This window comes from Amia ocellicauda, chromosome 4 (genome assembly GCF_036373705.1).
Source record: "Amia ocellicauda isolate fAmiCal2 chromosome 4, fAmiCal2.hap1, whole genome shotgun sequence".
NCBI lineage: Eukaryota > Metazoa > Chordata > Actinopteri > Amiiformes > Amiidae > Amia > Amia ocellicauda.
This window is the reverse complement of record NC_089853.1, coordinates 49,494,502-49,511,949: the sequence shown is the minus strand read 5'-3', so window position 1 is coordinate 49,511,949 and position 17,448 is coordinate 49,494,502. Positions and strand designations below refer to the sequence as shown.

At 36.2% G+C, this 17,448-nt stretch overlaps 1 protein-coding gene across 1 annotated transcript in view; it reads left to right on the top strand.

Moving 5' to 3' along the window:
- The window catches only part of ptgis (prostaglandin I2 (prostacyclin) synthase), a 37,334-nt gene extending 20,767 nt beyond the window's left edge, over nt 1-16,567 (top strand). The window contains exons 6-10 of the mRNA XM_066702683.1: nt 803-984; nt 6,306-6,459; nt 9,125-9,306; nt 11,060-11,211; nt 15,013-16,567. Coding sequence (XP_066558780.1) covers nt 803-984; nt 6,306-6,459; nt 9,125-9,306; nt 11,060-11,211; nt 15,013-15,163 — 821 coding nt within the window. The 3' untranslated portion in view covers nt 15,164-16,567. The remainder of the gene's footprint in view (nt 1-802; nt 985-6,305; nt 6,460-9,124; nt 9,307-11,059; nt 11,212-15,012) is intronic.
- Nucleotides 16,568-17,448: the final 881 nt, after the last annotated feature.

Sequence of the window (17,448 nt, the reverse complement as noted above, 5' to 3'; positions counted from 1 at the left end):
AATTCGATATGCATGCATTAAAAACTAAAATAATATTACTCTTACTCAACAGCACAAGTATACCATGGGCCGGATTAAATCAAAACTTTGACCCACCCGCTAATAGAAAACTACAGAACTGTACTCAGTTGCGGCTTCAATTTTGGTAAGATGCCACTTTCTTCTAATCAGAAATGTAACCGCTATGATGTACAGGTTTGTAGTTTGCTATTAGCAGGTGGGTCAAAGTTTTGATTTAATGCAGACCCTTATCTAGGTCAAACAGTCTACTTTTTTCTTATTTTTAACAGTGAAAGAAGGTAAACATAACTAATTCACTTGATAAGCAACATTTTCTAGGCTTTTAGAAATGTAAATAAAAAATAAAGTGATATGCTAACAATACTTATTTCTCCTTCTGATCTGGTATATCAATATATTGATATTTTAGACATTACATTGCATAATATGTCTTAATACAATAAAACATTACCTGATTAAGAAGAGTAAAATCATCTATTGAGTTACAACCTGGAATAAAATATCTCTTTAAATATTACAATAAACAAAATAATACCATGGTTGTTTATTTTATCCTCACATAGGGCTGGATCAAATCATGACCTTTGTCACTCCCATGAAGTCACAAGTTACAAACTATGGAAAATAAAGGATTTTCAGAACAAAACAATGCAAACCAAAGCAACAATGAGACTTTGTTTAAGGAAATATAACAGGAAGAGAAAACCAAAAAAATATTGTGCAAGAAGATATATAGAAGAAAGTAATACTGTTCTTACCATTATATGTCTTTCCATGACAGAGGAAAAGAAAACAGCTACTACTGTGAAGGAGCGCCTATGGGATCTTTTGACTCCAGCTAAACTGAACTCCAAAGCCAACCCCAGCTCCTGGCTGGAGAGCTACAGACATCACCTACAGGATCAGGGCACAGATGAGGAAATGCAGAGAAGAGCAATGTTGCTGCAACTTTGGGCAACACAGGTAGCTTTTTTTAATTCTTCATACCAATGAATATGAACTTACAATGCTGCCTAGATCTCCATCTCTGCACATTACCCAGCCAACACAGAATCTTCATCTCTGCTCCATTCCTTCACTTCCTTCCCATGGCACTGTACGGATTCCATATTTCACTTTTGACCACTAAATGTAGCAATCTACAGGAGGCAGATTTGCAGAGACTTGACAACTCTGTAATTCACGGTTTACTGTTGTACAGTTTATGCAGTCTACGGTGTGCCAAAGGTAAGAATAACAACCCATTTTATTCAATTATTGTATCTTTCTCTGTGGCAGCACTTCAGTACACAGTCCCCAAGACTTAACTGTCCTTCTTGCCAACCCTGCAGTATTTATTCTCACTCCTTTAAACCTGCCTAGTGCTACTGTAATACAACACTGCATTCACACCCACATCTAGCAGCCCCCAAGAGGACAGACAGGAATTAAGGGTTTCAAACCCCTCCTTCCTTGCACATGCACAAAGCATTACAAAACACATTACACATGACTATGTATAAAAACTCTTCTCTCAACACAGCATATTTGCTGGGTCACTACAATGCAGTGGCCCCCACATTTATTCATACTCTGGATGTGTAGCGAGCCTGGGCTCTAATCATGCCGGACCTTCTGCAAGGCCTCCTCCCTTGGAGCATGGTTTGCACTTGAGGGGGAAGCGCTAGCCACTTCCCCTTGTCCGCATAGCCCAATGCAGTTGAGCCCCTGTGCTCGTGATGTCCTCTACACGTCACTGACAAAAAACACACATATTAGGCATCATGTTATTTACTAAAATTATTAAGTCTGAAGTTAACCTACCAACTACTTCCAGTTGTCCTTGATATTTGATTTTGCAGGAGTTCAGGAGTTGTTTGTTTTTAAAGTTGTTAAATTCCTCACAAGAAACTTTGAAATAAATGCTGGCTCTTATTTCTTATTTGACCAGGTTTGATAACACTCGCTTTGTGAGATATGGGACATTTAAACTTCGGTGATGGGTGTCGGTGTAACATATTGTGTTGGTTTCTTTAATTAGAATTTATATAATTTTCCTTGCACTCTGAATGTATATTTTGAAATTAAGCATATTTTGAACTATACTACACAGTACTATACTGTTCACTATATTGCTTTGACACAATGCAACCTCATGAATGTGTGCCAAGAAGGGTTTGTTTTCCAAATAAGATGCTCTTAGCACGATATCACAAACATATTTCAAATGTGCCAAATGAGATTGCTTTGCCAATTTATTAACCGTAATGATATTCTAAAAATAATAACAAAATTCTAGTCTGAATAACATTTCAGTTAATAACAAAAAGATGCATGAAAACGATAGTACTGTTGCTCCTTCCCGCAATGAATGTTGACATTAGCATCACAGGTTTGCTTTCAAGTCAAAATTACGGTTAAGTTCTCGAAGAATAAAAAGCAGGTTGCTTCCGGGAGCTCTGATGCACAACCTCCTGTCCCTCAACATATAAGACATATCTAGATCAGTTTAAATTAAATGTGACTTGAATTAATTCACACAGGTTCATGATTGTTTGATTATGATTTGCCTTGTTTATCACCATATGATATATATCGAAGTAGTGCTTTCCCCACATTTTGTGTTAATTTAGATAAGGTGATTGTGTATACTCCTGTAACTTAAGGCCGTTGCACACTGGATTCAACATGTCATTTGTAGTCCATCATCCGAAAAGTTGACCGTCAAGGACATTGCATTACCGAGTGATAAGTACACAGCCTTTCCCGTTTCTTGCACTGGTGTGCGTCTCGCAAGCTACGACACTGTTTCTTTACCTCCTCAACTGCAACAATAATAATAATCTTAATAATAATAATAATAGTAATAATGAATTTTATTTATAACGTGATCTTCTCATACCCAGAGCGCTACAAGTCAAGCAAGAGTCAAAACAGACACAGTAAAAAGATACAACTGTCAATACAACAGTAGCAACTCAAACATGCAGACCACAAGGAGAAATACACAAGCAGCACAATAGCAGCAATTTAAACATACAGACAAAACAAAGAAAGTGAGCAAGACAACAAGCAGGTTAGCCAATAAAGGGGAGCAAGCAATTAAAAAGGCTAAGAGGATGAACTCTTTACTAAATGTGTTTGTATCTAAAATTACTGAGGGTACACATATATTTTTCTACATCAAGATTTAGATATGCTTCATAACTAATGAAGAAATGTAGAGGTGACTGCATATATGTATATGTGTAGTGTACATCATACAGTTATACATTTATTCATTATATCAATCAACCACTCAAACATGTTTGTATAATCTTATTCTGTATCTATGAAGTTCACAGAGACACAGTTTCATTGTCTAGGATTCATTTCAGGGAAATATTACAGCTTTACCTCTGGAGGGAGCCCCAACATGTCTACTAAGAATGCTTTGTCCTTGACCAAGGTGCTACTTCTCTCAGGGGAGCATGGCTATGCCAGCTGGTTTGAATTAGAAATGACAACCTGTCTCCTACAATTTAACCACAATTGACTGTGTATGGGTTCACAAAGAAACATAGATCTTTGTTGACCCTTGCCTTTACTATACAGACTGAACACAGGTACCAAGTTGAAATGCAATATTAGTAGTATTAAGACATAACACTGTCTGTAACTCAAGCATACATTGCAGTTTCAGTTTCCCGATGAGGAAAACTAGGCAAAACATGCACTTAACCATCAGTGGCACCATCTAAACCTGGATTAATGCTTTGAAGACTTAACAGTCTCTTGGAAAACAATATTCCATTTCCATTTTTGAACTTCTTAATTTATAATTTAATTTATATCTTCAGTGGAAATCTGAGATTTTACAATTTATTTATTTTAAAATGTATTCATATGAAGGAATGCAACACAGGGAAAATTGTGTTAATTTTGTTTGTATTACTCTCACTATTCCTGCCCATTGAGCCTCACATTTCTTTCTCTAGAGATCATATCATGCAAGTTATACAGGATGAACAAGTTAGGAGGAATTTACAGTCCTTTCCAATATCAATAATTAGTCTATTACGGAAATCAATCCCTGAATTAAAGTAAAAGTATTGTTGATGCATCTTGTTTATGAATGAACACATTATTGTCTTATCTGTGAGAATTTCTACTATTGATAAGCAACTATATTATTATAATTATTATTATGTATATCTTGGCAGACGCCCTTATCTAGGGCGACTTACAAAATATAAGTGCAATACAAACTATATTAAACATATCCAAATGAATTTACTTTGTCTTATAAAGAGCCTGTGTGTAACTGCCTTTCTTTCTGTGTCTTGAGAAGTCTGTAGCAGACTGAGACTCATATTCGCATATTAATTAGCATATATTGATTATTACATTATTTTATTACCATTATCTAATAAACATCTTATTGATTCACTGAGGTTCTGTGAATTCATTACAAATAGAATTTCTTTCATATCTGTAGGGTTAAAACAATTTAAACAAATGACAGGTAACAATGCCCTGAATGCCTGCCTTCTTCTGCATGCCACTGAATTTTACTATGTCTTCTGTCCATGCACAGCTGTGGAAATCTCAAATATTTCAAAATATGTATTTTCCATTGTTTAGTGTTTATAGAACTGTACCCACTCTGAGCAATTGTCATGGTTAATTAATTCATTAAACAACAACAACAACAACAACAACAACAACAACAATAATAATAATAATAATAATAATAATAATAATAATAATAATAATAATATTTCTACTTTGATAGTTTACATTGTGGACATGTTGAGAAAACACCCAGTAATATTTGGAAACTATATACTTCCCATCCATACAGTATGTGGCATTTGTGCATGATCAGACTTGATGGTATAGCTTAAGGGTTTGCTTCTGTTTATGGTTTACTTTCCATTATACAAACATCATTGTCCCATTTCTGTCACAATTGTGTTTTGTTTTCAGTTATTAGAATCAGAGTCAGACTCTGTGTCATCATGTTGTGTTTAACACCATCATCAAAGCAGCAGGGATGATAGTACATTTATGTTATCCAATATGTATAAAACATATCTGCTTGTAAACTAGTAACTGTAGTATTTGCTGTTTCTTGCACATTTGATTTCTGATATGTTACACTTTGTTTCTGTGGACCATTATTATTTCAGGAAATATACTTTTCTGGATCATATATATGTTTGTTTTGGCTTTATTGTCATTAATGAGTATTCCACAAGGAGTGTGATAGCCACAGATAAAATATGTGATTTTAAACCATTAAAAATCAGTAACAGGCACCCATACACCCATGATGTACAAATGTGTGGTTTACCCAGGGCAAGCAAGAAGAAGGAAAGATCAGACTAAAAAAGCATACCTAAATACGACTTGCTGCTTTGGTGTTGATGGTATAGCTAAATTGACAATGGACAATTATATTTTTGGCCCCAAATCTATGTTTTGTTGGAGTTCAGACTAATGTCCCTGGGACACAATGATAACTTATGTAGATGTGGTTTTGCCTGATTGCATTGATATAGTAATATATGCTACATTCAAAGTGGTCAGTACAGAACTTGATTTTATCTCAAAATGTGAATCTGTCATTCACACATTTTCTTCTAATACAATTCAATAATATTATTTTTTGTATAGAGCCCTTCACAAGGTAGCCACAGATTGACAGATTGCTGTCACAGACTTTTCTTGCTGTTACAGATTGATTAACAGTCAACAAAAATAAACAAATCAGTTTTGTTCATCTGGTGAAACGTTGCATCCAGACTAATGCCACCGATTATTTGTTTCTGCACTGATTTTATATTGTGGTACACATGTTTAAAAATAAACGGTAAATGATGCCATAGATATCAGTGTTTCACTGTAATTTGTAATATTCATATTTCTGTTTTGTCAAGGATTTGAGATAAACTCAAATTATGAAATGGACAAATATAAAGCTAATGAAAAATACTTATTTTAGAGAAACAGAAAAGCAATAAGTCCTTTAAGTAAAACTCATATTTGCTTAAAATACATTACTAAGTTTTGTGATTACAAAATATCAAAGATGATTGTCTATAAAGTGTTTCTGTATCTCTTGTCACTCAACTTCAGCAATTTGAACCTGTGAATGAAAATAACCAGATACTGTCGTAAATTATACTTTAAGTCTCTCTAAGAGACTTCAATAACATTATTTGTTGTGAATTTGATTGGTGTTACAATATTAGCTGGAACAGAATACATGCTGATGCATGTTTTTTTTCATCTTTGTCTGATACTATACTGTTGTTTTTCAGGGAAATATAGGTCCTGCTGCCTTTTGGATGCTGGGATTCCTGTTGACAAACCACGATGCCATGATGGCTGTGAAGAATGAATTTCGAAGGCTAACGGTTGAAGGCAACACAATGGGCATCAACCAGGAAATGCTCAACAACACACCAGTGTTCGGTAAACTGAATTATAAAGCTTTCAGAATTAGTGAAGATCCAATATAGTAATCATTGGAATTAATAAAGCAACTTATCTTGATGATCTTAAAGGTATGACATAGGAGAGGAGAAAACATGTTTATTTTATTACAGATTGAAATTAAATTATATATATATATATATATATATATATATATATATATATATATATATAATTTAATTTCAATCTGCAATAGCTATTTCTTTAAATTAAATAAATCATTCTTTAAGGTTTTTTTATGTTCTTTAGGTATCTTGTCTAAAATGTATGCATCAATATAACATATCAAGTTCCCTATAGTCTCATGCTATTATCTTCAAATTGGCTACTGTAAAAAAAAGAATACTTGTAATATATTACACATACAGTACTGTGCAAAAGCTTTAGGCAAGTGTGAAAAAATGCTGTAAAGTAAGAATGCTTTCAAACATAGATTAATAGATTATATTTATCAATTAACTAAATGCAAAGTGAGTGAACAGAAGACAAATCTACATCAAATCAGTATTTGGTGTGACTACCCTTTGCCTTCAAAACAGCATCAATTCTTCTAGGTACACTTGCACAGTTTTTGAAGGAACTCGGCAGGTAGGTTGGCCCAAAGAGCTTGGAGAACTAACCACACACAGTTCTTCTGTGGATTTAGGCAGCCTCAGTTGCTCTCTCTCTTCATGTAATCCCAGACAGACTCGATGATGTTGATATCAGGGCTCTGTGGGGGCCATACCATCACTTCCAGGACTCCTTGTTCTTCTTTATGCTGAAGATAATTCTTAAGGATGTTCGCTGTATGTTTGCGGTCATTGTCATGCTGCAGAATACATTTGGGGCCAATCAGATGCCTCCCTGATGGTATTGCACGATGGATAAGTATCTGCCTGTACTTCTCAGCATTGAGAAGATCATTAATTCTGACCAAGTCCCCAACTCCATTTGCAGAAATGCAGCCCCAAACTTGCAAGGAACCTCCACCATGCTTCACTGTTGCCTGCAGACACTCATTCATGTTCTGCTCTACAGCCCTTTGGCGAACAAACTGCCTTCTGCTACAGACAAATATTTTAAATTTTGACTCATCAGTCCAGAGCACCTGCTGCCATTTTTCTGCACCCCAGTTCCCGTGTTTTTGTGCATAGTTGAGTCGCTTGGCCTTGTTGCCACGTCGGAGGTATGGCTTTTTGGCCGCAAGTATTCAATGAAGGCCACTTCTGACCAGACTTCTCCGGACAGTAGATGGGTGTACAAGTGTCCCACTGTTTTCTGCCAATTCTGAGCTGATGGCATTGCTGGACATCTTCCGATTGTGAAGGGAAGTAAGCATGATGTTTCCTTCATCTGCTGCAGTAAGTTTCCTTGGCAGACCACTGCATCTGGAAACCACATCTGGAAACTCGTCTGCCTTGAAATTTCTGCCTGCTGATGCAGTATAACTACCTTGTGTCTTGTTGCTGTGCTCAGTCTTGCCATGGTGTATGACTTTTGACAGTAAACTGTCTTCAGCAACCTCACCTTGTTAGCTGAGTTTGGCTGTTCCTCACCCAGTTTTATTCCTCCTACACAGCTGTTTCTGTTTCAGTTAATGATTGTGTTTCAGCCTACATATTGAATTGATGATCATTAGCACCTGTTTGTATAATTGTTTAATCATATACCTGACTATATGCCTACAAAATCCCTGACTTTGTGCAAGTGTACCTAGAAGAATTGATGCTGTTTTGAAGGCAAAGGGTGGTCAGGTTATACAAGCACATTACAAATATTCAAGGAACATTCCACCACCACTAATATTAAAATGGCAGGCTCAGGATCCTAATGTAATTCAGTTGCATTCACCATACAGCTCCATGGCATCTGGACACTTTGGGATGGGATTTTAAAGTCTCCTTTAAATGATAAGACATCCATGTTTAAATTAAGTATAACACTATTGATACATTGAGCACCTTTGTACTGCAATAAAGATAAAGGCACATAAAGAATGATAACATATTTGGATAGCTATGTTTTCATAGTAACAAATGCCATATGCTAATGTGCAAGTCCTCTGCTGATCAAAGTAGATCAGTTGTTTACTCCTTGGCAAGAATAGTGAACAGCTGGTTTGCTGCTCATGGTTATTCATGTCGGCAAAGGCATAATGTCCAATATACATGTTAATTTATTTAAGATTAATAGCATCTTTTAAAGAGTACCCTGCTGCCAATTAAAATATATTGGCACCATAATGCCTAATGTAATTGTGACTTCCATTGTTTACAAACATTTCACTGTTGCTTCTCTTCAAAATGTGAGGAGCACAAATTATTTTTGATTATTGTTATTCATATTTTCTTGAAAATGTGTTATAATATGTAATTATCTCATTCATACAGTACAATATTATTTTATTATACAATTGATTATATCTCATACGAGATAATGTTTTTACTTGCAGTTCAGCGTTTCCATAGAATAGTAAATTAAAGTTGTTAAAAACTAAAAAAGCCACGCCAAACAAGCACACTATTCTTACCCATGTGGTTTTATACTGGTAATTAAAAACAGCATTTCAGACTCCATACTATGTCACATTGATTCAAATGTCTATCACTTCTTGCAGAATTAACATAAAATTGTTCCTGTTGCAATTTTTCTCTTTTTCAAGACAGTGTTTTCAATGAGACCCTCCGGCTGACAGCAGCACCTTTCATAACCAGAGAGGTGCTTCAGACTATGAGCCTCAAATTGGCAGATGGTACACAGTACAGACTCAGAAGAGGGGACAGGGTTTGCCTTTTCCCATATCTTAGTCCCCAGATGGACCCAGAGGTTCACGAGGAGCCTGAGGTACAAATATAAAGTTTGAGTACCACAACACTTGCAAAATAAGCCTTGATCTGAAGCCATTTATCTTTCAATCTCTGTAATGTATTGATAGACATATTTGCTGAATTCCATTAAAAAAGTTATACTTTTTTTATCTTTATTGGCCTCAGATTATGGCCTAAATGTTAGGTCCATTTGTTGCACAACTTTTTTTACATGACGTGTTCATGACATAAAGTATTCTGTGTTACTGAAGGAGCATAACATACATCTCTGAATGACAAATGTAAAACATTTAGTGGTCAAATTAGTGGTGACAGTTCTCCTATGGGGTATAAACAAAAGCCTTGTTTGTGGTGAAGGTTTTTTAAATTGATAATAATAAGAAAATCATAGCTACTTTGATTATATGGCCCTTATTTCATATGAATACAAACTGTGATAATTGAACTTGAATGTGCAGAAATTATTTTTGATCTGATGTTATTTTTGTATCTGATATATATATATATATACACTCACCTAAAGGATTATTAGGAACACCTGTTCAATTTCTCATTAATGCAATTATCTAACCAACCAATCACATGGCAGTTGCTTCAATGCATTTAGGGGTGTGGTCCTGGTCAAGACAATCTCCTGAACTCCAAACTGAATGTCTGAATGGGAAAGAAAGGTGATTTAAGCAATTTTGAGCGTGGCATGGTTGTTGGTGCCAGATGGGCTGGCCTGAGTATTTCACAATCTGCTCAGTTACTGGGATTTTCAACCATTCCTAGGGTTTACAAAGAATGGTGTGAAAAGGGAAAAACATCCAGTATGCGGCAGTCCTGTGGGCGAAAATGCCTTGTTGATGCTAGAGGTCAGAGGAGAATGGGCCAACTGATTCAAGCTGATAGAAGAGCAACTTTGACTGAAATAACCACTCGTTACAACCGAGGTATGCAGCAAAGCATTTGTGAAGCCACAACACGTACAACCTTGAGGCGGATGGGCTACAACAGCAGAAGACCCCACCGGGTACCACTCATCTCCACTACAAATAGGAAAAAGAGGCTACAATTTGCACAAGCTCACCAAACTTGGACAGTTGAAGACTGGAAAAATGTTGCCTGGTCTGATGAGTCTCGATTTCTGTTGAGACATTCAGATGGTAGAGTCAGAATTTGGCGTAAACAGAATGAGAACATGGATCCATCATGCCTTGTTACCACTGTGCAGGCTGGTGGTGGTGGTGTAATGGTGTGGGGGATGTTTTCTTGGCACACTTTAGGCCCCTTAGTGCCAATTGGGCATCGTTTAAATGCCACGGCCTACCTGAGCATTGTTTCTGACCATGTCCATCCCTTTATGACCACCATGTACCCATCCTCTGATGGCTACTTCCAGCAGGATAATGCACCATGTCACAAAGGTCGAATCATTTCAAATTGGTTTCTTGAACATGACAATGAGTTCACTGTACTAAACTGGCATCTTTGGGATGTGGTGGAACGGGAGCTTCGCGCCCTGGATGTGCATCCCACAAATCTCCATCAACTGCAAGATGCTATCCTATCAATATGGGCCAACATTTCTAAAGAATGCTTTCAGCACCTTGTTGAATCAATGCCATGTAGAATTAAGGCAGTTCTGAAGGCAAAAGGGGGTCAAACACAGTATTAGTATGGTGTTCCTAATAATCCTTTAGGTGAGTGTATATATATATATATATATATATTGCATGGTAGTTAGAATAAACATCAGTAAGTAAAGGATTTATTTTTATTTTTAGAAATTCAAATATGACAGATTCCTTAACTCGGATGGAACTGAAAAGAAGGATTTTTTTAAGGCTGGGAAGAAGCTCAAATATTATACCATGCCATGGGGAGCTGGAAACAACATATGTGTGGGAAGATTCTTTGCAATCAGTGGTATCAAACAGTAAGTAGTTCAGTTGCCTCATCTATTTACCTAAATACTTTCTTTTCTATAAATTTGTTAAATTCAATCCACAGCTTTTCTTTCATAACTATGGGTACTTTTCTTGCTGCTTTTCTTGTAAAAAAAAAACTGCATCAGTAGACTGTCTCTTTCAATTATCTTACCCTGCGTATACCTTTTGTAGGAGTAGGCTCCTCCTTGTATGTATGCAAATTTACTTGATTCTTCAGGATATTAAATGGTTTAACTAAGACATATTTAATTGGCCAAATGTTCAAAAATGCCCTGTGTCTATTTTGATTGGAATAATGTGTTTCATTTACCCCTTACTGCCTCTATGAAGAACGTATCATGCTCTTTGCTTGAGTCTTTTTTATTTATGTCTGCATGTATATGAGTCTGTGTGGAAAAACAATACTTAATGAAATGGTTATCGCTTCCACATTTTCTGCTGTGTGCTGTGTGCTTCAAATTAATGTATCATGGCATTGTATGTTTCCTCTTCCTCTTCTATTTCTTACCCTCATGCTGGTACAATGTTTTGATGTGACCACCATGCTGGGACTCCAAACTGTCTACTGCCATCCTGTGGCTCATGTAGGATTTGTGACTCTTTCTTCGATACATTAGAATTTGGCTAAATAAGACCTTCAATCTGTCGATCCATCAGAATGGAGTTTATAAAGGTGATGCAGCACTTTACCCCTTGACAGTGGACACATTTTGGTGTGCCATGAAAGGTGAACATGTGCGCTTTCCATTTCTCTGCACAGCACTTTGAAATAATAAGGTTATAGGGATCATGCTTTTATGTTTTAATTGATGTTATTTTATTGTTATGCGTACAGCTATATCTGTATGCTCATTTATAGAAAAAAACTCTTTTAAAAACTTGCTTTTAAAAAATCTATAAATTACTCTTTAATGTCACTTGAAATGTCTGATATCCTTCTGTCATTCAAGAATGGGATACATTTAAGTGCCCTGACAGCAGATTACCCCAGGATTTTGGCACACATATCCACAGCAGCATGTGTTTCTTACATTGAACTTTATGCTGTGAAACTATAAAAGAAGCTTTCCAAGCACTCTGAGATATGATTGAAACACAGCTGGTTACAATTTTTTGTGCTTGGATCTGCTGTAGCAAATCACCTATTCTTCTCCTTTCTGAATTGTATCTAATAAACAAAGTAAAAGGGTTAAATAGGACTTGTAGGTTATGACTGCACTACCCTCAATTAAGGTGAGGGACCTATATTATCTCCCAAACAGCTAGTCTGAGGAGACTAATATAAAGTAATGACAATATATTTTAAAAAGAAACAATTGATACTAGCTTAAAGCACCTAAGTGTCACTTGTGACAGTTTGCTATATTATTTGAATTAAACAGTTATTAGTGTTTAAAGAAAATATACATACAATTGATGCTTCGTGAAGGTCAAGGCAAATTCCACTAGGTTGATACAGAGTACTAGCCTAAGTATTAGCCTATGGATAATCAATAGTGGCAACAGTCATTTACTGAAATTGACACCATTGCCATAGTTTTAAGAAAAAGACATCCCATGGAAGTTACAATGATAATGACTTAATATTAATTTAAAAATGTGCAAAACATCAATAAAAAGAGAACCATAAATACAAATATATAGAGAGAGTAACACAGTGAGATGCAGGATGTGTCACAGGCACTTTTAATTGGTAGCATCGTGCCAATTACCCAACACAAAAGGACTTTTTGCTATAGCGCCCTTCACTAGCTTGACACAAAGCACTGCTCAGATTAAAAGAACAATACACCCCTCCAGACAATGTAACACAAACAGGCAGAATAAGAAAGTTCTTATACAGTGGTACTGTCTGCGTTTGTCCCTCTGGGGGTAGGTGGCTCATCAGCCTCTATACTCAAGATATATATAAATTAATAAATAAATACAGACCTTGTAGCAAGGTCCACAGAAAATAACAAAGACAGTTCCCCTTTTAGAGGCCCAAAGATGGCCTACAGGTGTGCTTGTTTCCAGTGGGAGGAGGCCTGGTTCTCCTGTATTGAGACACCTGCATTCTCCCACGTTACACCAGATGGAGCCATTTCCCTGGAATCCTTCCTACAGCCTCTCACAGACTTACAATATAGATTACATTTAAAAAAATGTTTTAAGTGAATGTAAGTGCTGACAAAGCCATAAAAGACAGGAAATTATCAAGTAAGAAAGTTAAACAAAGGAGGGTGAAGTGTCAATCCCAAAATAATCGATTCTTAATTCTGTGTCTTTATAATTTAAGATTTAAGTACACTCAGCTCAAGACTAGGATCCAGGGGTGTTGCTAGGATTCTAGATATAGTGTGGTTTAGCCCCTGACAAGAAGGCAGTGGTGGGGTGTGATGCCAAAACAGAAAAAAGTCCTGCTTCCCTCAGCTTGACGAGTGAGTGACTGTGATGTGAAGCATGTTTTACTTATACTGCATGTGCCCTGACATCTTGTGCGCACAAAAACAGAGATGTGTTTTTGTGATTGTTTCTCCTCTACCCTGATCAGAAAATGTGTTTTCCGTACTAGAATTATTGACAATATATCAATTAAGAGTTTTGCTTTTTAATACATTTCAAGAGGAAATATTCTGTTATGTGCAAATACTGGCTGTGTTGATTAGGACAGCAGAATGGCCATTTGTAAAGCATGTTCCACGGAAGTATCAAGAGGTCCAGCTTGAGAAAGAATTTCAACACATCAAGTTCAGTAACAAAACTTTACTGGATAATATGTATTTCCAAATGGTTTCATGATATATATATATATATATATATATATATATATATATATATATATTTATTATGTTTAAGTAGTATTAGCATTATTATTATTGTTCGGTTGTTTCAGTCACACAATGCATTGTTATGTTTATGTGTAAACAACGTTGGACTTTTTTGAGTTTTTGGGTGATTTATCCTGAATATTAGAAACACTGACCAATCCCACCCTAGGACTACCTGGAATGGCAAACGAGGGACGAACCCTACATTAATTGTATAGGTTGCTCCACCAATTGTCATGGGGACCTGGGCTGTGGGATACCACTGTGAATACACCTAATAGTGACTTTAGTGCCCCAACTTACCCGTACTATGAACAAGGGGAACTAGGAGGCTGGGCAATACAGAATCCACTGATCCACTGCTATCTGTGGACATTTGGCCTGGCAATGTCCAGGCTGTCCCCAGGTGTCCAGGGGACCACCCACTTCTGGGGGGAAAGAGATAGAGGGTGCTAAGGAAACAGGCTTATATTTAGGGCTGGCGGATGGGGCAGGGAAAGCGAGTTGGAGCAATATAGGTTAGGCATAGGGAGCTGGGGGTCCATAGTTGGCCGAGCCGAGCCAGGGGTGGTTTTGGAGATTGACTGGGAGCTATCTCTGCCAGGTTGATGGATTGTGAAGTCATCTTGGGTGGCAAGTTTGGCCAAACCAATGGCAGCTTCCAGGTCCTTCGGCTGTTGGGTTGTCACCCATTCTTAAGTGGAATGGGTGTTAAATAGCAGTTAGATAGCTAAAACATGAAAATCGCCAGTGAATTCATTGCTGGCAGCTGTGCAGTGACAGACACTGTCCATGGTGTACAATAATTAGATCACAAAAGTGCTTGCAGATGTAATGCTAATTTAGGGAGGTAATCACCCTAAAAACAATGTTCTTTACAATTCTGAATTAGTTAGAAAATTATTAAACATTCAAGCAAAGAGAAACATGTTCTGTTCGAGGTTTACTGAAACACTAAAACCCTTATCCAATCCTCAGGTTCCTCTTCATGGTGCTGACCTGTTTGGATATTGAGCTCTGTGACCCAGAAGCTGTGATACCAGGCATGGATGTGAGCCGCTATGGGTTTGGAATGCTACAGCCTGATGGAGACCTTGAGATTCAATACAGACTGAAGAACCAGATCTGATATTTAACAGCAAAGGATTGAAATACTGCGCTTAATATTTATTCAAAACATACTGACATCCATATTGCCAAAGGGCTGTCAAGTGATTAATTATTTTAATTGCGATTAATCTCACATTTCCACGAATTAATTGTGATTAATTGCATCTTAAAATGACAGTACATTTACATTTTATATGAGTGTAATTCTAGGAAAATTGGTGTAAAATAATCCCAAGGAAATGTTTTCTGCTTTTTCATCATAAATGTACTGAAAAGGGTTTCCTGTAAATGCAGTTAGATCATTGATTTATTTGATTTGACTAATTAATTTCACTGAAAAAGTGAATAAAGTTTAAAATATGCACTGGATCATTTAGACTTTTAAAGGCACAGGCTCAATATAGGAACTAAAAGCCATAGTGCTGCAGGTCACCTATTTCTTCTCACTGAGTCAGTCTTAACATTTTCAGAAGACAAAGCTACTCTCTTCTATATTATTATAACTGACTCCGGACACCACATTGACTAGCACTTTGAACATTAGCATGCTTGTTTTTTAGGTGATAGCTCAAACTTGATGTGCTTGTATGATATATCAAAATTCACCTTCACAGAGATTAATATTACTTTGGTTTTGTCCGTAGAACCAAAAGTGCTTTCAAATGGAAACAGCCATTTATTAATCCACCTGTTTTCTCTATCACGATTGCATCTGTTGTTCAACTATGGGTGCACAGGATGCTCAAAATAGATAAATGCAATGAATGCGACTAATTGCATAAAAAAATGAACATGTTGTTGTAAATGAATGGCATGTGTTAACGCTGACAGCCCTCAGATATATATACACACATACATACAGTATATACACACATAATGATTGTATACTTGTTAATTATAATCTTTAATCTCCATACTTTTCTTTTATGTCCACTATTTTTTTCAGGTCTTCACCATGACTCTGAGATAAGAGGCTTTTCACAGTACAAGTGACAGAGATTGTACAGATTTTGCACTGTTTTGAAGATCTTTTTATGAAATAAGTTGAGCTGGAAACATACATTATATTACAATAATCACTGAATAATTGTCAATAATTTAATTTGAATCTGTTCATATAGTATAGTAGTCTCACAAGACAGTTTCCCAAAACATCTGAACTACCAACTTATACCCAGTTGAAAACGTATTAAGTCTAAAAAGTAATACAAATAATGCTATGCACTTGTGTGATGTCTGTTGATGCCTCATAGACTTCAGAGCACAAGGCAATCACACCTATTATAAAGCATCAGTGACCCCTGGATGTTTTCATGATATCTCTTACAGCTCTTACATATGTAGTAGTGTTGACTGTGTTTGTTTTCTCTGCAATCAAGCGTTGGCTTTGCAATATAACATTAAATGGTTGATTTAAGTTTAATTATCCTCAATTCCAGCCATTGTCCTTTCTCAACATAACTATAATACAATTTCATGGATATCGTTGAAATTATTTAAGTTGTTAAGTTTTATATATTAAACTATTTTGTTTTCTATTTTTTAATAAAAAATATAATTACAAATATGTCATCAGTTTCCATATTCAGTAAGTGTCCTTCAGTAACATCTTTGCTAGCAGTCAGCACCTAGTATTAGTTGCAACTGGTAGAATTATTAATCAGCAACTGGAATCAACTAGCATACAATTAAATATAAAAAATCTGGTTTATCTGCAGCTAGTATGCTTATTGTTTCTTGCAATAAACCCATTGTTCTTGCTTCTCAACTTCTTGGTCAGATCTCCCTGCCTCGGTCTCTGGTCACATTATGGACTCTTTTTGCCTCCCACTAAACACAGATCTTTAAAAGTTATTTTAATTTTGTTGTGTATGAGAGGCTGTTAGAATTACACCTTTTTCAGTACGACATATTGAAAAGGATAATATACAGGGTCATCAAAAAATAACTCCAGGATTTCAAAGTTATTAAAGTTGGAAACCCCAGAGTTCTTTTTCAATGACCCAGTATATTGAAATGGATATGGCACATATGGTTCCAGATTAGGAACCAGCTCCGAACCACCACAGGCACCATGTCGGTGGAAAAGCACTAATGGTGAAATGGATATGACTGAAGAGTCTCTTAAAATGATTCAAGAGATTTCTATATTCAAGCATGCAGGGAAGGCAGTCTCACTGTGTTACAGTTTACACAGCATTTTATAGGTAACATGACATCATACTACAGGACAATTCTATTCTTCCTTGTAACAGCACAAGATAAGTGTAATGGGAAAATAATGACAATTAGATAAAAGTTCTT